Source organism: Hermetia illucens, chromosome 3 (assembly GCF_905115235.1).
Source record: "Hermetia illucens chromosome 3, iHerIll2.2.curated.20191125, whole genome shotgun sequence".
Taxonomy (NCBI): domain Eukaryota; kingdom Metazoa; phylum Arthropoda; class Insecta; order Diptera; family Stratiomyidae; genus Hermetia; species Hermetia illucens.
In genome coordinates this window covers 94256411-94281338 of record NC_051851.1, presented here as the reverse complement: position 1 = coordinate 94281338, position 24928 = coordinate 94256411, and the positions used below count along the sequence as shown (strand labels likewise).

At 42.9% G+C, this 24928-nt stretch overlaps 3 protein-coding genes across 6 annotated transcripts in view; all 3 read right to left on the bottom strand.

Moving 5' to 3' along the window:
* Window positions 1-24928, bottom strand: part of LOC119651325 (fatty-acid amide hydrolase 2-like) — a 66037-nt gene that overhangs the window by 15113 nt on the left and 25996 nt on the right. For 2 of the 4 annotated variants that reach the window (XM_038054861.1, XM_038054863.1), the window contains exons 2-3: window positions 5620-5882; window positions 5315-5528 (exon numbers count right to left, since the gene is read on the bottom strand). In XM_038054861.1, coding sequence (XP_037910789.1) covers window positions 5315-5528; window positions 5620-5793 — 388 coding nt within the window. In that variant the 5' untranslated portion in view covers window positions 5794-5882. Of the gene's footprint in view, window positions 1-5314; window positions 5529-5619; window positions 5883-5937; window positions 6126-6434; window positions 6543-24928 lie in introns of those variants that run through there. The other 2 variants (XM_038054862.1, XM_038054860.1) reach the window with 2 other exon arrangements.
* On the bottom strand, window positions 19120-20928 carry LOC119651326 (adenylosuccinate lyase-like). Its single transcript, XM_038054865.1, has 2 exons — window positions 20656-20928; window positions 19120-20605 (listed from the first exon to the last, which is right to left on the bottom strand). Exons 1-2 carry the CDS (start codon window positions 20791-20793, stop codon window positions 20417-20419), a joined length of 327 nt encoding a protein of 108 aa, XP_037910793.1. The 5' UTR covers window positions 20794-20928; the 3' UTR covers window positions 19120-20416.
* Window positions 19265-20218, bottom strand: LOC119652064 (adenylosuccinate lyase-like). Its single transcript, XM_038056001.1, has one exon. It carries the CDS (start codon window positions 20216-20218, stop codon window positions 19265-19267), a length of 954 nt encoding a protein of 317 aa, XP_037911929.1.

The following is a 24928-nucleotide window of genomic DNA, read 5'->3' as shown; positions in this document are numbered from 1 at the left end:
GTTAACTTTATTTGAATGGATATCGGTATCGAAGGTATTTCGGAGCCTAGCCACCATATAGTAGCAGCATCTTGATTTTTTTCAGATTTTTCGGTTGGGCAGTTTCTGAGAATGGCCCTCTTAAATAAATGATCACTTTCGACCCCCCGAATTCCCCGCCTTTCCAACAAATGTCAAAAATAAGCTTTGAAAAGTACTAACCGAGACCTTTCATTTGATATCCCACACGACTATATTTGATGAAAAAAAAAATTACACCCCCCTTTGCATGTATGGGGACCCCCCTTAAATTCGACGTAAAAGGAGGTAACTCATTGTATGCGTGGGCGTTCACAGTTCCCACCTTCCCACCAAATTTGATGTCAATCGCTGCTGAGAAAAATGCGTGTGACAGACAGACAGACGTGCGGAGTTGTCAAATCTCCCATCAGGCGCGTCCCTTCGTGCGGATAAGGGAATGCTCGGCGGATGCGTAGGAATATGCACATATACGCATTTGGAGATGTGCGTGTATGGGCGTGCTTATGTGCAGGCCTGGTAGGTGGGAAATAAACGTCCGCCCGTGGATAAAAATTGGCTATGGGAAGGATACCCAGAAATAAAACCAAACATGGAGAAACAGAAGGAGAATAAAGTTACGGTGCAGGGCTTCGGAAACCCAGTACCCGCGGCTTTTGGGAGTGGGCAAGCAGGCTCCCGACCGTCGATATCCCTCGACTGCAGTGCCTCGGTGGTGGATTACTTGGCCACGTTTGCATCGAATACTACAAGTAGCCTGGAGAAAGAGGCATTTAAAATGAGTACATCACTCCCGAAAACGCCTGTTCAAAACACACGAAAAGATGCCCCACAAACTGGTAATCTATTAGCCCATAGTGGGGTAACTACACCTGCTCGGAACATGCCGCAGGCCTTAGTGTTTGATCCGTTTAAGAGAAGCTCGACGATCGTGCGATCTCCTCCGAAATCAACCTTGATGAAGGAAGGAAATCAGGGAAGCTCTCGGGAGGCTAATAAATACGTAGGCGCCCAATGGGAAAACCAAGCGGAGGAGCTATGTCAGAGTCCGGACGAATCCTCTTTTGCCCTACTCGGAGGTAAAATAGGAGAGTTGTCTGAATTTATTAAGGACAAACACAACGTGCACCAGGCCATCAAAAACACGTTTCGTACCATTCGTGTACTAGACAATGGTGTCCAGGAAGAAAAAAATGCCTCGAAGAAATCAAGCGTCACCCAGGCAACACAAGTGACACCCCCTCAAAATCCAAAGGGAGGTAAGCTTGAAAAGAGGAGTAGAGAGAGCGCGAACGACTCATTCGTATCCTCACAGGACACGAAAAGGCAGAAAGGCCTCTCACCGGCAAAAGGGAAGTCAAACAAAGTTATCAAAATCGTGGAAACTGCGGCGCCGGCTCCAATCGACCCAAGGGAGGCAAAGCCTCAAAAAGAAACCAAGGAAGCATGGACCAAGGTTGGCGGAAGGAAAAATATAACACAGAAAAGAAGATTACGGTCCGAATTAATCATCATCTCCAAAAAAGGGGATATGACTTACGCCGATATCCTTAGGAAGGTCAAATCCGATCCTGAGCTGATGGACCTATATATATAGTTGCTATGCTCCACCAAGCGCGACGATAACAGAATTCGAAGGAATGCTAGGTATGCTAGTCTCGGATGCAAGAAGTCGAAACCCCATAGCTGGTGATTTCAATGCATGGGCCGTGGATTGGGGCAGTCGCACTACGAATACCAGGGGCCGTATCTTGCTCGAGGCTTTCGCAAAGCTAGACTTGGTGCTTGCCAACACGGGAAACGTTTCCACTTTTCGCGGGACAGGGTCGGGTTCAATAGTCGATCTGACATATGTGAGTACCACATTGGCGAGGAGAATGACATGGTTTGTCAGTGAGCATTATACTCACAGCGACCACCAGGCGATTTTCCTCCAGATCGAATATGGGCCATGCGTCGATATGCGTTCCCGTGGGGCTGGAAACCGAGGCTGGTCCGCGAAAGGGCTTGAGGAGGATGCATTCATAGAGATGCTATTGGGAGGCCAAAATCGCGAGGCGACGAGTTCTCGCAAAAAGGCGCTCAAATTATTGGTGAAATGGAGAGATCGCGGTGCTACGGAATGCATGTTTTCGTGCTAGAAGGATCTACCAACGATCTAGAGGAGGACCAGAATTGGACGAGAAACGGCTAGTATATGTGAACATTCGAGGTAGGCTTAAGCAGGCTATACGGACCAGCAAGCGAGAATGCTTCAAGGAACTTTGCACTGAGGCAGACCAAAGCCCCTGGGGAACAGCGTACAGGATAGCTATGAAGAAGATGAGAGGGCGAACACCACAACTGACCTGCCCGCATCTTCTGCTCGATATCGTGATAGCGCTCTTCCCCCCGGATAAAGGGGAGCGCAAACAACACAAGCAAGTATTGGACGTCTACACCATACCTGCGGTAACTGAGGAGGAACTCCTCTCCTACCGGAGAATTGGTGATAACAAAGCACCCGGGCTGGATGCTGTTCCCAATAGAGCCCTTAAACTCGCTGATAAGACCAGACACGACTGGTTTATCAGCGTTTTTGAAACATGCATGATAGAAGGAGTTTTCCCCGACCGGTGGAAGAGGTAAAAACTAGTTTTGCTCCCGAAGCCAAATAAGCACCCAGGACACCCATCATCATACCGACCGATTTGCCTTATCGACACGGCAGGAAAGATTATCGAAAGGGTCATCTACAACAGACTGCTCCTATCATCGAATATAAGGATGGAATATCGGAGCGACAATTTGGATTTCGTCAAGCCCACTCAACGATCGACGCCGTAGACATGGTTTTGAAGCTGGCTCGAGACGCGATGTCGTCTAAAAAATGCTGTGCCGTGGTGACGCTGGACATAAAAAATGCGTTCAATTCCGCAAGCTGGGAGTTGATAAAAAGCTCACTGGCTAGAACGGGTGTCCCTAGTTATTTGACTAAGCTCCTCAACAGTTACCTTTTGGAGAGAATACTTTGGTACGACACGGATGAGGGATCTAAGCAGTACACCGTCACCACAGGACTCAGTGTTGGGTCCACTCCTGTGGAACGTCATGTACAATGGGGTGCTTGTCCTTCCCGTGCCAAAGGAGGCTACGATAATCAGTTTCGATCTAGCTGTGGTTGTCGTCGCGAAACAACCTGAAGACGTTGAAATGTACGCTAACGAAACAATTAACGCCATAGAAGCGTGGCTGGAGATGGTACAACTTGACCTTGGGGAACAAAAGACGGAGGCGGTCTTGATTACCAATCGTAGGAAGAGGAATACGGTTAATATTCGTGTTGGTGGTCACGTCATCACTTCGAAACCGGTTATCAAATACCAAGGGGTGATGGTTGACGCTAAAATCAATATCAAGGGACATCTGGACCACAGTTAGATACTAACACAGCTACCTCACTCCCCCTTGCCCCTCAAGGGGGGAAATCAGTGCGAGTACACACGATTTCAAATTGTTTTGTCCTTGAGCATGAGCGAGATGTACCGAAAACCCGATCAGCTGTGTTTGACATACCGCCCGGACTTGCCAATGTATTGGTGAGATCGGCAAGTTTTTGCTTATGTATAAGTGAATACGTGAAACAACTTTTTGATATGTGGGTGAGCACGCCGTAGTACCAGAATAGCAAAAGCTCACCGATCTCTCTCTTACCAATACGATTTGACGAAGATTATGCCTTTTCCTTGTTTAGCGTCTCTGATGTGTACAGATAAGCTTCTGCAAGCACATTTGCAAGTGGGGTCATTTTTGTAAGGGTACTGCCTATAGTAGATCTACTGTGATCTGGACTATACCTGTGAGAAAGTGGCAAATACCAGCGTATCATTAGCGCGGATGATGCCAAATATTGGGGGCCCAAGATACAGTCGCACATTACTTGTAGCCGGAGGGGTTCGCTCAACTCCACACTATTATACGCGACACCAGTTTGGGAAGAAGCACTAGCGTGTGAGATTAATCATAGGAAGTTGAATATGACTTACCGCTTAATGACGCTAAGGGTGTGCAGTGCCTTCAGAACAATATCAGCCGAGGCGAGTATTATTGCGGGAATGATCCCGATAGACATTATGGCAAGTGAGACACGCTGCCTGTACGAAACAAGAAAAATGAATTCTCCTGAAAAGGATGCAGAATACCGAAAGGCGGCAAGGCGAGAGTCGCTGGAGAAGTGGCAGAAACGGTGGGACGACTCGCAGAGGGGTCGCTGGACCCACACTTTCATTCCCCGTATTGAGGAGTGGATCCAGCGACGACACGGTGAGATTAACTACCATCTGACGCAATTCCTGTGAGGACATGGTGCTTACAGGAAGTACCTGCACCAATTCAGGCTGGATGATTCTCCCTTGTGTCCTGAATGTGGTTGCACACCTGAGGACCCGGAACATGTTATGTTCCACTGTCCACGATTTCTCTCAGAAAGGAGGAGTCTGGAAGACTCCCTGAAAACGAACCTAAGTCCGCATAATATCGTCGGGGAAATGTTGAAATCGGAGAGAAACTGGTGTGCAGTGAACTCCGCAATCAAAAGAATACAAGAGGAACTTGGAAGAGTCGAGCGCGCAAGGAGGACGCGAAAAACGGAAGGCGCGGTCGCTTAAAGCGCAGTCCACCCCGCGAAATAATGCTTTGCGGCGGTCCCGCGGGGAAGAAAAGAGGATAAAGTGGGAATGATTTTAGTGGGTGAGAATCCCACACGTTGCTGCAACCTGGCGCGGTAGTGTCTTTGTAATATTTCCACCTCCATCCACAAAAAAAAAGACAGACAGCCAGGCAGACAGACAGTAAAGCGATTTTAATAAGGTTTTGTGTTTACACAAAACCTTAAAAATTGAGGTTTAAAATTAGATGCTGAGTTACACATCAAATTTTTATGCTTCTTGCCTGTTGTAAAGGAATAAATCTAAGCTAATTAAGGTTTAGTACGGTAACAGTGTGTCAATTAGTTTTGTTTGGGTTTTTCTGAGGGGAATCTCAGACTTTACATTACAGTAAATTTAGAAATTTTACACAAGCCCTGCCTTATTGATATCGCCTGCATACATTGGAGTTACTAACCAAAGTGCAGTACAGTGAGTTGACTATCGAAGTAAATAAGCATTCCCACATTTACACGAATACGCTTTTCGCTTGCAATCACTTAATCACATGTGGCAAGAAACGTGTGAACTTTACTTGGAATCGTGGCAAACTATAAAACGATCTTGCTTGATTTAATCTTGCGAGTATGATATACATTCCGATTTCTTACCTTGCAATCCGCAACTTTCCTTAACGGTAAATGGAACGCCTAGAAGTGGATACTTGGTCTCGAGCTCCGTTCGGTCCGTGGAGGTACACATCTCATCAGCACTTCTTGCATCCTTGAGAGCAGCCTCAAATCGGTCTTCCACAACGGCATTGATGATTGGCTCAACCAACTTTATTCGCTCTATATACGCACGAACTACTTGCTCCGATTTTACCTATTTGAATATAAAATTTACCACCTTCAGTTTCAATTCGAATTTCAAATTTAGTTTGTTGAGAACACTTTGGAACTATTATCATTTTCACCTCTTGAACCCGGATCTTGGCGGCAAGCTCTGTAACTGGTATCAACAGCAAATTGTCCGTAATTGGAGGGACCTTGTCGCCTTTCTTCAACCACTCGAGGAATATGTAGACTGGGGTTAGTAGAATTCCGATAAGGTTCAGTAAGAACGCGACAAGCGTTAAACCGTAATCCATGTTCCGCGTCAAGTTCAAGTCCGAGTAATTCGAGCACTGGCTGATTCCTCTGTATTGCTCGGACGTCACTCACGAAATAACTGAGGCAACTGGAATTGGAAGTAGAACTAGAACTCACAATTCAACACCAAGGCCAAACTATACAGTAAACATCCTCCCCTGGGGAGATTTCAGAGTTGACCTGCCCGAGTAGGAAACTTTACTTTCAAACTCAATTGCGAATTGACTGTTTAACATTTCAAACTTGCATACTGAAACTAATGAATTTAAATGCACCAAGTACAGAAAACGACCGGCCTGCGTTCAGCTTTCTTAATTATATCAATTATTTGTGCAGTACAGACTGGGCTCGACTTTGGTATGAAGCATTTTAAACGCCTCTTACGGGCAGAGAAGCCTATTTGCAGGTGCTTTCTGCTCACCCGACTGGAAAATTATGATGATAATATTCCATAACATTTTTAGTCTGTGTTATACAACTTCACATGAACTCCTGTAATTCAGACGAACCAGACCATTGTTGGCTACTATTCTAAGCCATATTGGCGTGACTTGATCTTCCCTTTCCTGGCTACAGTTGAAAGCATTCTGTAATGGGAGCTCCGTGCTCCTTGCAGAAAGTAGTTACAGAGTGTACTTACTTTTCCAGTGGCGGACGCACTACACTAAGAACTCCAAGCGATCGGAACTTTATGCTTGAATCATTGACGTCATCCGGCTGAGATGGGTCCAAGTCGGTTACAATACTGGCTTTAGTTCTGAGGTTGAACTTGGACTAATAAAATTCCACGATGCCGACATTAAGTAAACTTTGCGCTTACATGTTTGTATTTTTAGTTTCTGATAATTCAGAATTTGTTGGCTCCATGTAGATGGAAAGCCACAGCGATTCGCTAATTTTCATTTTCACAGATATGAGTCGGTTCCCTCGTTAACGACCTGCTAAATTTTACCACTTTTCGTTAGTGGGCACACTTCCTAGTACCGAACATACAAATATGTCTTTTTTCCACGGTGATCATTATGGACCGGTACAATGTAAATTGTAAGTCATTATTGTATGATTTGTAGCTTTGACAAATTCCGCGTTGTGATCCAGGTAATGGTTTTCTGGGTAATAAGCAATATACCTAGGAACTGACTAAATTTGGCAATTACCTCAGCATAACTGCAGAGAGTCAACATTTGACCTTCATTCTGGGGTAATAAAAATGCTGGCTTAGGCCTTAGATAGATGGTTCAAAAACTTAGGACCCGAAATGAGACCTTGTCGAGTGCCTGGCTTATGTGTTCTAATCGGCTGTTTACAAGCGTATAACATTGAAACCATCTTAACGAGCGGCTAATTCCCTTGACGAGAATCAAAGTCGTTTAATTTCCATAGCAAAGTAGTTGCAATTTATGTATATAATACTTTGCGACTTCATAATTTGATAGTTTATTTTCAGGTAAAATATAAATTCACATCTAATTGCACATAGCATCCACTACTCTATTCGAAGTCGGTTGCAATGGGTCGCTTTAACTACCTGGTTACTAAAACCCATCACGCTTCATTTGCAGTAGTGAGTAGGTAGGAGTAGGTGAGTAGTGTAAGGTACTATATAAGGAATATAGTGTTCAGATAAAATTTATCGACAACCGACGCTGATTTATTCAGTATAAATCTAGGAAGGAATGCACGTTACCATTTCCCCTTGGTGGGGTATAGCGCGTTAATATCACCAACACGATATCTTTCGCGGTTCACTGAAATTCGCTTTAGTTTCCCACGGGATTTCTCGGGATTCCTATACTTCTCCTCTAATGTTCTGCGCCTTCTTGGGGCGACCCATTCTTCAGCCTTCTGGGGAAAATGGATTCTACCGCATGGCTTAGCCAGCAATGCAACTATGCCCTTCCTTAATGTATGACTTGTCCGCTGCCATTTTCAGTTTCAGATTACATCGCCTACGGATGACAAGCTAGTGCGCAGACCAGGTTTTTCGCTTGAAATAGTATCGGGCCAACGTACTCCGATGAGAGGACGGGTGTTCACGGAGGCTTGGATGGTACTCTCATGCAGCAGCACAGAAAGAACACTAACAGAACAGTTTTAGCTTGCTCTTGGCGTTGAGATAACGGCACTTCCGGATCCGCTATTAATGCATCGGGCAGCATCCAGTTCGGTGCAATCGTCGGCAGAAACCACGTTTCCTAGATATATAAATTGATTGACGCTTTCGATGCTTTTCCCATTAATGTATATTGGGAGAGTGCGATGACCGGTCAGATTTAGTTGTTTTTGTTGGTGTTTCTTTCTCTTTCCAAATTCAGAGCCATTTGGCTAATGTCAATGACCCGGTGATATAGTAAACAAATGTTTTCAGCGTAGTCGAAATGTTTAAGGGAAGATGTCGTCGTCCATTGAGCTCCTCCACGTTTTCCGACAGTACGTTATCGATAACAATGCAGGAGAATCCGGAGCGGAGATCAACCTGCTCTCCGTCGATCTTGCTTTCGAGATGCTTTTTGATATATTCCAGAATTATTTTAGCACGCAGATCCCTCCAGTTGTCACACCCAAAACGGGAATCTTTACGATCATCCCGTTTTTCCACTCTATGGGAAACGTCCTATATTCCCAGGATTTCAATGTAAGTAGCAGCAGCAGATCTCCAGTAACTGCAGTTGTAGTGATAAATAGCTTCGCTGGTAGACCGTCAAGTCCAGTGGATTTACTCCGTTTGAGTGTGTGCGAGATGATTTCTTTTCTGCTTTAAGGAATAGTCCCTAACCGCATGTTACGGTGACTAGTCATTTCATACACAAGACACAGTTAAGAATCGTGTTCCTTCCACCTATTCAGTAGGTCGTTATCGTGGATGAAGCGTCGACCGTTAAGGTCCTTCACAAGAACATCAATAGGTTTGCGAACACATGCAAGTTGTTCCATTATGCAGTATACACTTCTGCGACCACAACAGTCTGCGATATTTTCTGCTTTCGTACCAAGAGGAATAATAAATTCCCTTTTGTCGCGGCGCACACTACGCTGAACTTCGTACGGTATTGGAATTCGAGCACCCTCACCATCACTCGCACCGGTGAATGGAGCCTTCAATCCCTTCCATTCGTCGATCCGCTTCCACGATTGCGCGTTGTGTATCATTGTGGCGTTCTTTCAGGACGTGGTCGACGAATTGAAAAGAACATTTTTGATGGCGACCTTATGTTTATCGATAATCTAAGGCTGGTTACTCAGTGTATCAGCTCTCCTACTGTCGAGCGACAGCTGGATCAAACAAGCAATTTTTGAACTTGAGCGGTCTTGGCTCTCCAAGAGAGGTGATGAACGCAATACGCAAGCGGATATAAGCGAGCATTAGATGGGGATCTCTTTCTAGACCTAATTCAATGTCTCTCTTGTTACGTACATTCAGGAGACAACTTCTAAATCTACTGCTGATTGCAAAGTGGTCTATCTGATTGCTCGTACGGTGTTGGTCAGTTGAAACCCAACTAGCCTTATGGCAAGTTTTGTGCTAGAACAATGGTGGTGAAAGCTGCAGAAATTCACAAACCCCTTATCATTATCGTTACGATCAAGGATTTGTCAAAGCCTACTTTGGCATTCGTCACCCAACACGATCACAATGTCACCTTTAGGAACCCTCCTCAGAAGTGGGTGTAATTACTCGTAGAGAGCATCCTTCTGCACTGTATGGGAAGTCACAGTTTGTGCTTAGCAGCTGCTCCCAGGTGAAGAGAGTGACTTGCGGTAGCCGTCAGCAGACACTGGATTCGTGTCTGCTACCACTCGGCTTTACAGAGTAACAAGGCACATTGTCGAAAAAAGAAGAAGAGTATGCTCCAGAGTTCAACCATCTTACTTCGATTAGGCTTAAAATGTTTAGCTTATAGCAATGGAATTTTCGCTCTAGTTGAAGATTGCGCATTCTGGGGACCGTCGCTACCGTTGCCGAGGAGCGTGCGTACATTCCAGAAACCAAATATAGTACGCTTTTGATAGCCAAACGTCTTGGGCGTGAGATCAGTCCCTATTCGAGGAGTTATAGACGTTTCAGTAGCAAAAAGTTGCAAAGAAATTGGCAGGTTGTTAGCCACAAATTTCTATCTCTTCTAGAAGAAAGACAGAGAGACGACTAGTCGTCTTTTACGACAAATTTGGGAACTTTCCGCTTTTCCTAACACCTATTGTTGTTATGTACTATACCCTTGGTCCGTCCCACTAACGATGTCAATTTATTCCACCGCAAACTTTGCACAATATTCGTCTTGTGTTTTAAGATTCTGCAAAAAATCGATAATTGGGAAGAATACCTGACCGGTCCTTTTCGGATGTCGAAATTGCTTACTATGACGACATTCGGAATTTACACGGAACGAAAACGCAATGTCCTTTTAGGAGACACCATTTGTGAACAATTTGATGGAACATTCCCTGATCGGAATTGAGGAACTTTGAGAGTAATTTCTTCAGATCATCCCGGAAAAACTGTCCGTGTAATCATTCTAATGCAAACTTTTCCTAATAGATTTTTATCCACCGGTCACCCATAGTACTATCTCCAGGGTAGTTAAACTTATTCGCAGCTGTGCAGACCAATCACCGTTAGTTACTGTCCATCCAATAGTCTAGGCATAGAATAAAACCAGTAGAATTTTATTTTTAAGCTTTTATTGGAAACAGGGGTCGCGATATACGTAAAAGAGGGGTTCAACGTTTTTTTTCACCGAATATAAAAATGTGGGGTATCAAATGAAAGGCCTCGTACTTTTCAATGCAAGTGTTAGTTTTGAGTTTGGTTGCAAAGGGAGGGAGTGCGGGGTCTAAAATTGGTTAATTAAGGACTCATTGCCAGAAACTATCCAACCAAAAATTTGGAAGTAATTATGGTGGTTCATGCACATGTACAAAATTTTACTGCGGATCCCCCCTTAAGTTCATCCTAGATTCGTAAAAATGCAATAAGTTCCAATATGAAGCCGGAAACTGCTAAGTTTAGTTTGAATTCGCCATAAAAAGGGGTCGTTTCTGACCTGTCAAGTTGGCATTTTCTATTCAATCAAAAAACCGTTAGTTGATGGTATAAATAATAGACACATTTCTTTTGAGATTGTCAAAATTTCAAGCTGATTGGATGTTGGAAAGTATAATTTCGAGAAAAACGTGTTTCAGATTTAAATTACTAATTTTTATACACTTACGGTTTCATCTAAGGCAGAGGCAACTCACCAAACGCAGCTTCATCTCTGCTCTGAAAGCAGCGTGACCGAAGTGGCTATAGCGTGGTATTTGCTCCCTTATATAAATTCAAAAACACGACATGTGTATAAAGGGCAAAACCGTCGAATAAAAATTCAGTGAAGTGAGACTAAATTTTGTTTAGGATTTAAGGCAGTCCTACGTCATTCGCTTCTCAACTGGACTCACTCAATTCCTAAACAAAATTTAAAAAAAAAAAAAAAAATATTGATAGGGAAAAGTGATAAAAGTGATACCATCATAACACCTAATCCTGGTCGGTAAAATTTCCCTTCCTCATCTTCGTTACAGTTTTTTTTTGCTATTAGAACCTCTTTTGAATCCTTATTACTTCACGTATTTATAAATAAATAAATTCTGTGCTTTTCTTTGTTTGCAGCATATGCATTGGCAAAAAGGCCAAATGCCCTTTTCAATGTTCGTAAAAGAAACCAACTTGTTACGAAGCCACGGAGGGAGCCTCTGACCGGACTGAAAACACAACGACGAACCCGGCAACGACAACGGAATAACGACTTCCGTATTTTCTCATGGAACGTAGACCTGATATAATAGCGTTACAAGAGATGCATTGGGCAAGGACCGGTTTCCTGGAGAATGAATGAATATCGAAACATATAGGGGGGGTCAATATTGACTCGGATCACTAGCTCGTTGGCATGGTGCTCTGAGCTTGGATAACAACACCACCCAGAATCCCCTCTGACAATCAGGTGAGAGTTAACACTGAAGCCATCCAGGGCACAGTCCTACACAATACCTATAAGAGGGAAATGGATGTCGCAATAGCCGAAATCAATAGAAATCCTGGAGATGAAGCATCAATAAATGATATTCACAATCACCTGAAGAACGTTATAATAAATACCGCCACAAACATACTAGGCCCCGGCCGCGAAAAGAGTTGGAACGGCTGGTTCGATGATGAATGTAAGCTAGCAACGGAACGGAAGAATGCTGCATATCGAGTAATATTGCATTCTCAAACGACGCGGGCACGCGCGGAACCTTGTCACGGCAAGCGGAGAAGTGACTTCATAAACGGCAACGGAAGCTTGTGAGGAGCCAGGTCTGTGAACTCGAAAAGCACAGGGGCAACCGCACCAGGCGCGCAAGTTTTACCAACAAGTCAACAGGATGAAGCCTTATTCACCTCGATGCTCATCCTGCCGAGGCAAAGAGGGAAATTTGATTTCCGACAGAATGGACATATTGGAGCGATGGGTTGAGTACTTTTATGAGCTACTGAACAACCAGAACATCGACGAGTTGGAGGTCTCGCCAACTGAAGACGACGGACAAATACTGCCATCACCAAGTATAGAAGAAACAGTCTGTGCAATTCATCGGCTTAAAAATCATAAGTCGCCAGAAGCCGATGGAATTACAGTCGAAATGATTAAATATGGAGGCGACCAAGCGGTTCATCAACTTTTGCTCAAGGTTTAGGAGAGCGAATCAATGCTTGGCAACGACGCACTATCTGTCCCATATATAAAAAGGGAAACATCACGCAGTGCAGCAATTATAGAGGTATCGTATTGCTGAATACCATCTATAAGATATTGCCGCTATCGTTCTAGGTTGGATAGCCCCATACACCCAGAACATCATTGGCCCGTACCAAAGAGGCTTCATCCCAGGCAAATCAGCAACAGGTCAGGTCAAATGAAAACAATAAAGGTAGGAGGCTACAACCTTGAGAGCGTTGATAATTACTTATATCTAGGATCGAAAATCACAACCGATAATAGCTATGATGATGTTGGCAGCCAATAGAGCCTATTTCAGCTTATAAAAATTGTTTCGTCGAAACGTGTCACCATAGAGTCAAAGCTCTTACTGTACAAGATTATAATCTTGCGAGTCCTTATGTATTCCCCGGAGACGTGGGTTCTTAGCAAAAAAACTACGAACTCTTGGCGGCGTTGGAGAGAAGAATCGTGCGAAGAATCTTTGGTCCTCTACATGAGGATGGACGATTCCGTAGTCAACATAACGGCGAAACCTATGAGCAATACCACGACCATCTGGTTGTGTGTAAAATCTTGCTCAACAGGTTACGGTGGGCAGGTGACTTAATCCGTATGGATGAGGATGATCCCACCTGGAAAGTTTATAAGGGCAACGTCTATGGTCCCGCAACAGGTCGCCCAAGAAAACGCATCCAATATCGTTAAATATGATAAATGAATGTGTTGAATCATAAGCTTCGGGAAAGTACTAAGGCGTTCAGAGCTCTGAAGAAATTCAGGGCCATGCGCTTGTACGAAATCTTCAAAATATGTCTCATTCCGATATCTGCTCAAATAATAGTAATATATTACCAACTTTTAAAAGTAGAATTAGAACGGAAAACCGCCCTAATATTCATCTTAGATTTACCAAATCTTGCACCAGCTTAGAGGTGTTATGAGGTTATTAGTTTCAAAGTTATAGCAGTTCAAGGTTATCAATTTCGCGTGAATTGACTGCATCTTAAGCCAGGCAAATAAAATGCTGACATCATAATAACCGAGAGTAGTTGACAATCGAATGAAAAATTGAAGTCCCATATATGAAAAAATTACTTCTCCCAGCCCCTTTGCTTGTTGCCGCTATTAGGTGAGCCCTTCTTAAATTTTGTGTGAAGCAAAGCTTTACTAAAATCGATTCAATATCTGTCTGGCCATCTATCTGTCTGCTTGCCACAATGGTAGCGCCATTTTGTATTGAGTTGAGGACCCTCCAGACATACAAAAGGAGGATGTATATTTTTTTCGAAACTTATCTCTTATGTCTGATATTGTGTGAATTGTAAGGGGATAGGGCTCAAAATGTGCCAAAAAGTGAAACCGGTCTCGTTCTCAGAAATTATCCAACCGAAAAATCTGAACAAAATTACAGTGCTGCATCTACATGAAATCTAGGCCTCAAAATACACCTCGTTCCATTATCTGCACAAATAAAGTTAGTAATAGTATATTATCATGTTTTGGAAATTTTCCTAGAAATAAGCATCAGCATAGGCGATAATATCGGACATAATTCTGAACAGTTTGAAGGCAATTCAACCATTGTTAACAAAGTTATAGAAGTACAAAGTTTCGCATTTTAGGTAAATTTATTGTATTCAAAGACGTGTATGACGTCATTATCATAGTGAAGTGAACTTATATGAACGGCGGTCCATGGGAACGTTTTAGTTTTCCTTTTTTGGCGTTTTTTAGTTATTTGTATATCAGTGTCAATTTCTCGAGGTAGACATGTGTTTGTACATGTATGCGCTAATAAACCTTGCGAGTAGTAACCAATATAATAGACATGTGTGTACCTGGCTATCAGTGATTTTTAATTTAAGTACATATGTGCTTTTGTGGGCGGAGTGAAGTGGGAATACGTGAAGGTTAATTTATTCTGCAAGTGCAACTTCCACGCATACCAAGTTCCGCGGATAGAACCTTTTAAATCTGACGCGTCCAACTGGTGGTTTACCGACTTGTTTTTTGTAAATTCTAGTATTTTTTCACGATTTCTGTAATTTATAAAAAACGGCCGGATGAATCACGATGATCCTAGTTTGTGAACCGTAGAAATATGTGCTGAATAAGTCCTAAAAATTTCCAAGAATTTAGTTGGATAGATTTCGACTATATATGTACTATCCTTAGTAAAACAAAAATAAAGTGATGAGATCAACGAAAGAGACAATGAAAGTATAGAAGCAGTTCCACTATGCGAAATCCTACCTTATCTCTCTTGGTGACAGGTTCCGCGACATGCCGACCAAGAAAACGATCTTAGCATTGCCATCCCAAAGGGTTTCCGTAATGCCATTAAAGAAATCGAATGTTTTGATGACCGGCTGATGAAGCCCAGCATTGTCAGCTGATCACTTCTTCCCCGCGTACGCACCACAGGCAGGTCGACCTGCTGCCGAGAAAAATGCCTTCTGACAACTTCTTGATGCAAAAACCACTAACGTGCCTGCTGATGACAATATAATCATTGCAGGGGACCTTAATGGTCATATGGGTGAAAAGGGAAAGGCTAACAGTTGGCATGGGGAAACGGTTTCGAGCGCACTGGTCCGCCCCGCATTGAATGGTGGCGATTTCGTGAAAAGGAAGAAGAAATGATTTCACTTACGCGGTTACAAACCATTACGAATATGGAATTATCCAACCAAATTGTATAATATATTAAACATTTCTTTGAACAGGGATCAGGATAAGATGTATTGTATTTGAGGGCCTAAATATAACCATCATATGTTTTTTCGGATTTTCTGTTGGGACTGAGAATGAGCCATCTCTTATTCAAAATTTGTATTTTTTGCCCTTTCACTCCCCTTCTTTGCTACCGATGTCAAATCGGAGGCTGGCCTCGTAAGTTACTAATCCAAACGTTTCATTTGGTACTCCATACCACTATATTCGGAGAATATAAATTCTGCATCCCGTCTTCGCTTGTATGGAGAACCCCCTTAAACTCCATGCACAATGAATGACTTGCACCGTATGCAAAAGAAAAAAAAACAGGAGGAGGAATTCTCTATACACGCATTGATAAATTAATCTAAAGCATTTCCACTTTATTTCGTGCTCAAAAGCGCGAAGGTAAATTAAAAACCGCTGGTAGCCAGGTAGACATATTAAATTAGTTACTACGCGCAAGCTTTGGTACACATATATATATATACATACACATGTCTCCCTCGAGAAGAAAAGAAGAAAAGGAAAACTAAAGCGTTCCCATGGACCCCGCCATATAAGTTCACCTATCTGATGATGACGTCATACACATCTTAGGATGCAATAAATTTACCTGAAATGCAAAATTTTGACCTTCTATAACTGTGTTAATAATAGATAGATTGCCTTCAAACGTTTCAGAATAATGCCCGATATTATCGCCTATGTTACCAAATTATGTACGTCTGGGATGAACTTAAGGGGGTTTTCTGGTAAATTTCTAAAACATGGTAATATACTTTTATTAACTTTATTTGTGCAAATATCGAACGATATTCCAAATAGATGCATCGCTGTGATTTTTTCCAGTTTTTTCGATTTATTTCAGTCGTTTCCGAGTAAATCTGGTATGACAGACTGACAGACGGACATTGAATCCATTTTAATAAGGTTTTACTTCACACAGGCGGGGAGCTGCTTAAATCGAAGGAAAATTGGTATTCTTTCTAGGTGCCATCACGAATTACTGATACCAAGGGATAACATGACAACAAGGTTTTGTGGCGCAGCAGGATTCGCAGCATTCGAAATTTATTTCATTCGAAATTTATTTCGAATGTTGCGAATACGACGGATAGATGGGGCACGGAACTCTCCACGCTTTTAGAATTCGCCACGGGAGTGGAGAGCTAGCGGTGAGAATGTGCCGTTGGTTGGGGGAAGGAAGGACCGCATGGAGACGAATCGGTCTCTTCTATCTCCAGCTGTGACCGCGAACACCAGTAGTAAAAGTAAAAAAATAAATAAAAGATTATTATATAAAGTGGATTTTTTTGGTACGCTGCCTAGCGATGGAGTTTGTACGTAAAGAGAACCAGAATACAGTTCGTAGAACGTGAAGCTTTCTCAAGTGGAGTTTGCTACATCTTTTGCATATTACCGGCACCCTAAAGAGCTGCAAGCGAGGGGAGAGTGTGGCATCGACATACAGCTTAAACCAGCAACTGATTACTTGGTATATGACGGACTTCTAACAGCAAAGGGTGCCGAGTTCATTGGTCCAGGGAAAATGTACTTGGAACTAATGAGTAAGTACACTAGCATATTTCAGGCGGAAATATACGCCGTAGGCGTCTTCTTTAACCTCCAAATGAACTAGAGTGGGCAGAACATTGTTATTCTGACCGACAGCCAAGCGGCGATCAAGGCACTTAGTTCTAATTAGGTGAACTCTAACTGGTATGGGAAGGCCTCGAAAGGCTCAATAGGCTCGGCTAGCACAATAAGGTCTGGATACGCTGGGTTCAGGCCATGTTGGGTTGGAAGGCAATAAGGCAAAGGAAGAAGTGGCTACACGGACCAGAACCCTTCTACTGAATTGGAAATTGGTTCACGGGTACGACATTGAAAAATGAAGATTAACGGCTGAGAGAATTTTACTGGTTGCTCAAGCCCTCGAAAGATCGTTTGATCATAGTAGGCATATTGGCTTAAACTAAGAAAAGATAGGAACATCTACGGGCACTGTCTGTGAGGATAGTGATCAAGCGTCCACACAAGTTCTGAGACAGTGTCCGGCACTTTTACAAAGTAAGTTCAGGCACCTAGAAAAAACCAGATGCCAGATTGAAACACTTGGAAGTAGGGAACATAATAAAGTCTCTGTCGGTAATAGGTTTAAACGACATACTATAGTTTATAGGTATACTATAACTAGCAAAGGGGCACAATAGCTCTTTTAGGACGCAGTGCGATTGCCCTTGATAATATTATTATTAAGCATGGAATTTCATAGTAGTCTAAATACTTTCACCAAATTTCAACTCAATAAGTGTAGCGGCTGCCGAGAAAAGTGCATGTGAAAGACAACGCTTTGTTTTACCCAGATCCCTAAAAATGGAGTACGCAGCAGCAATCAGAAAAGCACAAGATGAAAAAATTCAAAAAGGACTTTGGTTTGCTTGTAGATAATCTAAGCCGAGTTTCGGCACTATTGTACTATTGTAACGGTAATAGCGCAAGACGTGTTTTTTTCAAAAACTGCTCTTAATTTAAGCGAATTATTCACACAATCGAAAAAGTTGCTTTTACCAACAGTTTCTCATGGTTATATTTGTAACCCATCATGTGGGGCATATTCGTGATCGGCGTAAAATTTACTATAGAATAGGCTAATAAAATGTTTTTTACGCCACCAAGACTGGCGGCGCCTTTGTTTTTCAGCACGAACTTCGCAAACTTCCTGCAATTAAGCGGACGGGATAGCTTTCCTATCATATCCGACTGCCCTGGGATGAGCCAGTTGAAATATATCAAATGAGGATTTAAGCTTGCCATCTACGTTGAGTCTACGTCTGAAGAGTTTGCATTTGACTGAGGGCTGTAACATGCATGGGATGCCTTTGGTCTGCCCCTTTTGGCTGTTCAGCAGCCGGTGATCGAAGGACATTTTTGATAAACGCTCACTGACAAAAATATCTCAACTTCTTGTCTCAATGCCTTCCACGTTCAGAGTTGAAATAATGATGTTGTGGCTTGCCGGTATGTGGAAGGTGCATTCAATTCAACGGATGGGCGGGTGCATTGCGGGCTCTTCCGGCGTAACCGACTGTACGTGGATGGCTTAACAAACCCTGGCAAAAGGCTCGATTAGGCGCACTTGTCAGAAAATTTCCTAAGCTTAACGATCAAGATGGGACTTTGGTAGGACATCGAATAAGCCAACAAACTGCTATATGGCGTCCACAAAACGGAATCTACATCCGTCCATTCATCAATAGTGCTTTACGGATTTGTGTTCACTTCAATGCGAAGCTTTTTGAAAAATTCCTTTTATCTGGCTTTAGGTCAGTTCGAAGATCCTGGTGATTTTATTCCAACTTGTAGTGACTTTTTGGAAATCTTCTCGTTCGTGAGTTTACTTCAACGCTCAACACTGGGTGGTTGCTGCGAGATTATTGTCATCAGAGGGAGAAAGTCTCATCAAAGTCCAGTACAGATTTTACAACTAGAAGGGAAAGGGGAATTTGCCTCTTGTTCTTGGGAGTTATCAGGCGATTAGCCAGCCAACTGGTAAGAACAAAGACGTAAAGTACACTTTGAGTGCGCTACAAACAGGGGGGTCGTGTTCTTGTATCCTTTTTTTTTGGGAGAACATCTCAATGTCATGGATCTAAGGAGGAATGAGTTGGGGAGCACAGGTCTCTTAGAAAAGAAGATTAAGGGGGCTGCAATGATCCACGAGGGTAAACTTTTCGATACATGCAACCATGGAGCTATCAAGCAAACCAGATACAGCAGAATTTCCTTATACTGCGCTATCTGCTTTCAGAACAATTTTGCATTGGTCTTGGGGTCATTTCGAAATGACATGCGAAAAGAAAATTAAGATAAGTTCGTGTATTTTGTATATCGCTGCAGAGATTACATCGAAAAAGATTTAGCAGAGTTTTGAACATGATCTGAAGTCTTCTATGATTACTTTTTGCCTAACGCTAGAATGTAAAACTACTTTTGCAGCACCAGAGTATCACGCCCAATTGAGGAACTTGTGATTTCGCCACATCCAGCTTTTAAATGGCCAACGAAACAGACTTCGCGTCCTTGAGTACATTTCTAAGATCGGATCCATTTCCTCCTCGATGAACTCGACGACTTGCTGTGGAGCTCGACCAATGAAGGTCTTCGGGTCCAAAATCTTATCCAATTGCCCTAAAATAGGCGCGAAATATTCATCCCGCTTGATCCGTTCGACTAAATCGTTCTCGCGGCCGAATTGCTTCACTTGGGCAGCTGCCTCTTGCGATAAGACGCGAATTTTCTCGTGGCAAACTTGGCGGTCGGCCCCCTTTTTCACCATCTCCATGATAACGTTCTCGGCAGACATGAACGGCATCTCCTGGTTGATCCAGCGCTCGATTACTTTCTCATTGACTACGATCCCCTGTGAGATGTTGGTCAGCGTGAGAAGGGCTGCATCGGCGGAGAGGAATACCTCTGAAAGGGTTATGCGACGGTTGGCGGAGTCGTCCAGCGTCCGCTCCATCCATTGCGTGGCATGAGTGTTGGCTGCGTTCGAGTGCAAAGTGATCAGATGACGGGCGAGTGCGCAGCAGCGTTTCGAACGCATGGGGTTACGTTTGAAGGGCATCGCCGAGGACCTGATTTGGGTGCTTTCGAAAGGTTTTTCGAGTTCCTTTTGTGAAGCCAAAATCCGCAGATCAGAGCACATTTTGTGCATGGAACATCGCAGGCTGGATAGAGCCCCAACCACTTCGACATCCACTTTCCGGGAATAGGTTTGGCCCGTTACCTTGTAGCTCTTTGAGAAACCCGCCAACTGGGTGACAAGCTGGTCCAGCTTCTTCACCTTTTCGTGGTCGTCTCCGAATAGAGTTAAGAAGGAGGCCTGGGTGCCGGTCGTCCCTTTCACTCCGCGGAATCTAAGATCGTCCCGGCATCGCCTTATTGCTCTTTCGTCCATTTCGAGGTCTTGAATCCATAATGTCGCCCTCTTGCCCACAGTGGTGAGTTGCGCGGGCTGCAGATGTGTGAAGTTCAATGTAGTAACGTCTTTTTACTCCAACGCAAACTTTTTCAGGTTTTGTATCAACACCGCCAACCTCTTCATGACCAGCTCCAGACCGGATTTGTTAGCAATGAGGTCAGTGTTGTCGCCCACTTAGCAAGAAGTCGCTCCCAAATGGATGATTGGTGCCGCTTTAGGGCACTGTTTGGCGAACACGTGAACGTGGGCCATCACATCGTGCCGAGTTGCTTTCTCCTCTGCTGCTGCGGCCTCGAAGGCGACATCGTTGACGGCAGATTTCATTTCCTCGATTTGGTCGTCCGTAATGGAAAGACCAATCTCCTACAAAAGTAAACATGTTATCTTCTCTTCACTTAATATTCAAAAGATACCTTCTCAGCCTGGGCTAGGATAATCCAGAGCCTCCTCCACGTGGAAAACTTGAATTGGTCACTGAATAGAAATTGCATTTCTTTGCTCGCGTACCGCGAACTGAGTGGCGATTTGTAGGAACTGTAGGAATTTTCCATTTTGTGAGGTGTTGTTCTCGGTTTGGAAGACAGACAAATAATACGATCTTGTGATGTTTTTGCAATTTCGAGTGCAATAATTCTGATAAGAAAGAAATATGACCCCCAAGGTAGTCGGCTGTCAAAAGTCAAGTTCTAAACAAGAAAACATATGCAGCATTGCCAGGTTAGTTTTGTTGTCTTTGACAGTTGCTCAAGTTTTTCTTATTTTAAACAGCATGAGAGGGGGGGGGGGGGGGTTTTGCTATAAACATCGTTCCGCAAATTGTTTGAAGTCGATTTAGTGTTTAATATGAGGAGTTTCTGGTTCCTGTGGCGCCGCGACCTGACGAAGTATTTTGATAAAATGACCTTAAATAAGACCGAACCTATTAAGAAAATTATTTCCAAATCTCGGTCAGTTTTCGAGAAATGAAGAGTGGAAATCGCCGGTTTTCGTGAGATCCAAAAAATATAATTTATTGCTTGCAACTTCTAAAAATATTATCTTATGTTTTATTTTTAATTTTCGTCATAATCATGCGTTGCAAAACTTTCCACCATTAAATTTTATTAATTTTATCATAAAGAAGTCGAACTCTTTGATTACTGCTAGGAAAATGTACATGTCATTACCAGTAAGAAAATTATAGGATAACGAAGTCGAAAAGAAAAATTAATTAATGGATTAGTTTCCTTATTTTCGTTATTCATTTTCGATGCAAAATTTTTAATAGTAGTAGTAGTATTTTTCTCAATTCACTACACGAATATCCCTAAACTGTGCTCAAATTATATTCGTTAATTGTAATTAGAGAAGATTCTATTTTTTTTGTGCTTAATAGGAGAAAGAAAAAAAGAAAACAAAGGAGCAATTCCAAATTAATCAAAGTTGTTCAGTAACATCTAAAATGTTTGAATAACTGCGAATGATGGCTTATTGTATCGTAAAATGTGGTCCAAGTAAGAAAAGAAGACAATTAGAAAGCCACAAGCTATTATCGGTGGAGGGAGAAATCGTATTGAGAGGGAAATTAGAAGAATAAAGCAGGACACCGAGTAACTAGTATCACAATACAACTTTCCTTCAGACACCACCTTTTCATGGTGGGGGAGTCTGTAGTAATTTACTTTTACACTAAGGGTGTCTAAAATATATAAATATGGAAACAATGCATTGTAACTCTCCAAGTGGCAAAGAGTCAGAGACTTCGATTCCAATCGAAATTTTTAGCAATTAATTCCCGGCCGAGGGATGTATTTTACAGGCCTCACCAGATTCATATTCCCCTACGGAGAATCTATGTAAGGCATGCTCTCCGTTTCAGTGGAAACCGGCACCCACTGTTTACGGCGCGATCAGTCAGAAAGAAGGGTACAGCAACTCCCTTAATGGTAGGAAGTGGAAGCCCGACTACGTCGAACCTGTCGGTGATACTGTTGTCAAGTTGTTCCAGAAAATGGGAGAGGAAGGCTCAGCAAAATGAAACTTCAACCACAAAGCAAGGGACTAAAGGCTAAATGTCTGCAGAACCTTCTCTTCCGCTTCTACCGGGAAGAGCGGATGAAAGGGAAGCTGCTGATGTGGACGCAATTGGTCTAATATCGAACGCCTTTATATATATTTGGCAAAAGATCCATAGGTTTATTTAAACAAAATCTGGATCAGTAAAAGGGGCTACGTTACTCTTCTATGTCAATAAGTGAGTCTTATACTAAGTATTTTGTTTCCTTTTATCACGTTTTAATTTTTATTTTTAACAGAAAATATGTATAACATTAATAAGAATCTAAACGTTGACGTTCGTTGACTTGATAGTTATTAATCCTTCTCTAATTTAAAAAGTGAATAAGCAAATCCAAGGGTTGGTAATATAGGGTTAAACTCAGCACTTGCTATGTGTAAAGGGATCCATAGACCATTTTTCACCATAGACCCTTTTTTCACCACATTTCGTGGCAATCGGTTCAGCCGTTTCCGAGTAAATCAGGTGTGGCCGCCAGACAGACATTGAATCGATTTTAATATGTTTTTATTTCACGCAAAACCTTAAAAAGGGCTCCTTTAATAGTAGCAAAGAGTAAAATCTTCACAATCACCTGAAGAACGTTATCGTAAATACGATCACAAACATACTTGGCCCCAGCCGCAAAATGAGTCGGAACGGCTGGTTTGGAGATGAATGTAAGCTAGCAACGGAACGGAAGAATGCTGCATACCGAGTAATGTTGCATTGTCAAAGAACGTGGGCACGCGCGGAGACTTATCACCAAATCCGGCGAGCGGAGAAGCGATTTCACAGACGGAAAAGGAAGCCTGGGACCAACCAACAGGTCTGTGAACTCGAAAAGTACAGGGAGCAACCGCACCAAGCCTGGAAGTTTTACCAACAAATCAACAGGATGATGTCTTCACACCTCGACGCTCATCCTGCCGAGACAAAGAGGGAAACCTGATTTGCGACAGAATGGGCATATTGGACCGATAGGTTGAGTACTTTGATGAATTACTGAACAACCAGAACATCGGCGAGTTGGAGGTCAAATCAGCAATAGATCAGATTTTCTCTGTGCGGCAAGCGATGGAAAAACTGTTGGAATATGGACATCAATTGCAGCATCTCTTCATCGCCTTTAAAGCCGCCTATGATAGCATAGCCACGGTAAAACTGTACATGGCCATGAGAGAATTTGGTATCCCGACGAAGTTGATGATTGACCCTGACCAATGTGCGAGTCCAGATAAAAGCAACAGGATCACTCTCAAGATCATTCGGCATCAAAAACGGTCTACGACAAGGGAATGCCGTATCTTTAACCTGGTCCTCGAGAAAGTGTAGTAAAATCCTCTTTAAGTCCACCCAACTACTGCCCTATTCTGACAATATCGACATCATGGGAAGAACGGCCCGAGGCGTACAAACTGCTTTCATTCAGATCGAGCTGGCGGCGCTAGATCCTGGGCTGCACATCAATGAATGTAAGACAAAGTATATGGTGCCAACGTCAGCACCAAAAACCAACCAACCAACAACATCAAACCGTACTGGTCAAACGGGAAGAATAAAGATAGGAGAATACAATTTTGAGACCGTTGATAATTTCTCCTATCTACTCAACGTCTCACTATAGGGTCAAAGCTCTTACTGCACAAGACAATGATCTTGCCTCATGTATTCCTCGGAAACTTGGGTTCTTAACTTATCAAGGAAAATTGCGAACTCTTGGCCGCGTTCGAGAGAAGAATCCTCCGAAGCATTTTCGGCCCCCTACATTAGGATGGACGATTCCGTAGTTACATACCGAGGAAATCTATGAGTGATATCATGACCGTCAAGTTGTGGATAAAATTCGGCTCAATAGGTTACGGTGGGCGAGTCACTTAATCCGTATGGAAGAGGATGATCCAGCCCGGAAAGTCTATAAGGGCAATATCTATGGTAGAAAAGGAACACGAGGCAGACCCTGCCTGAGATGGAGCGATGGCGTAGGTCAGGACGCCAGATAGCGTTTAGGGATATCGAATTGGTGGATCTCGGCGCAAAACCGGAATGGTGGAGTTCCTTATTAAGGCAGGCCTAGACCCGATACCGGTTGTTGCGCCGTTGATGATGAAAGAGTAAAAGGGCTGGGGAGAAGTAATTTCTTCATATATGGGACTTCGAATGTCAATTATTCTCGTTAATTATGATGTCAGTATCTTATTTGCATGGCTTCATATGCAGTAAATTCACGCGAAATTGATAAGTTGGAATTGCCAATGGCCGTATTTCCATGAAATTTGTCCTCTAGGCTGGTGCAAAAGTTTGTATTCCTAGGATGATCTTAAGGGGGGCCTTTCAGTCAATTTCTAAAAGTTGGTAATATAATGTTACGAATTTGCTTTTATGTACTTCTACTGCTGTCACCAATTGTTACGATTTCCTTCACGTAACCCCTTCGCTGTCACCAATTGTTACGTTCTTAGCTATTCGTATTCGTCACTCGTGACATTACTTGTTTTGCGTAGGCTCGTATCACTGGATTGCGTAGCACTAAACACAAAACTCGTTCTATAACTTTAATACAAGCGTTTATTAAACACTAAATTATACAACCGGACTGTATAATTAACTATAGAACAATTGTTTAACTAGTTCAATTCGAGGCGTGTTCA

Excerpts from the sequence above, each read along its gene's own strand:
- LOC119652064 (XM_038056001.1), bottom strand. The coding sequence starts at position 20,218 with ATGGACGAAAGAGCAATAAGGCGATGCCGGGACGATCTTAGATTCCGC.
- LOC119651326 (XM_038054865.1), bottom strand. The coding sequence starts at position 20,793 with ATGGAAAATTCCTACAGTTCCTACAAATCGCCACTCAGTTCGCGGTAC. Across the intron at positions 20,606-20,655 it reads TCCTAGCCCAGGCTGAGAAG|GAGATTGGTCTTTCCATTAC; the intron begins GTATCTTTTGAA and ends TTACTTTTGTAG.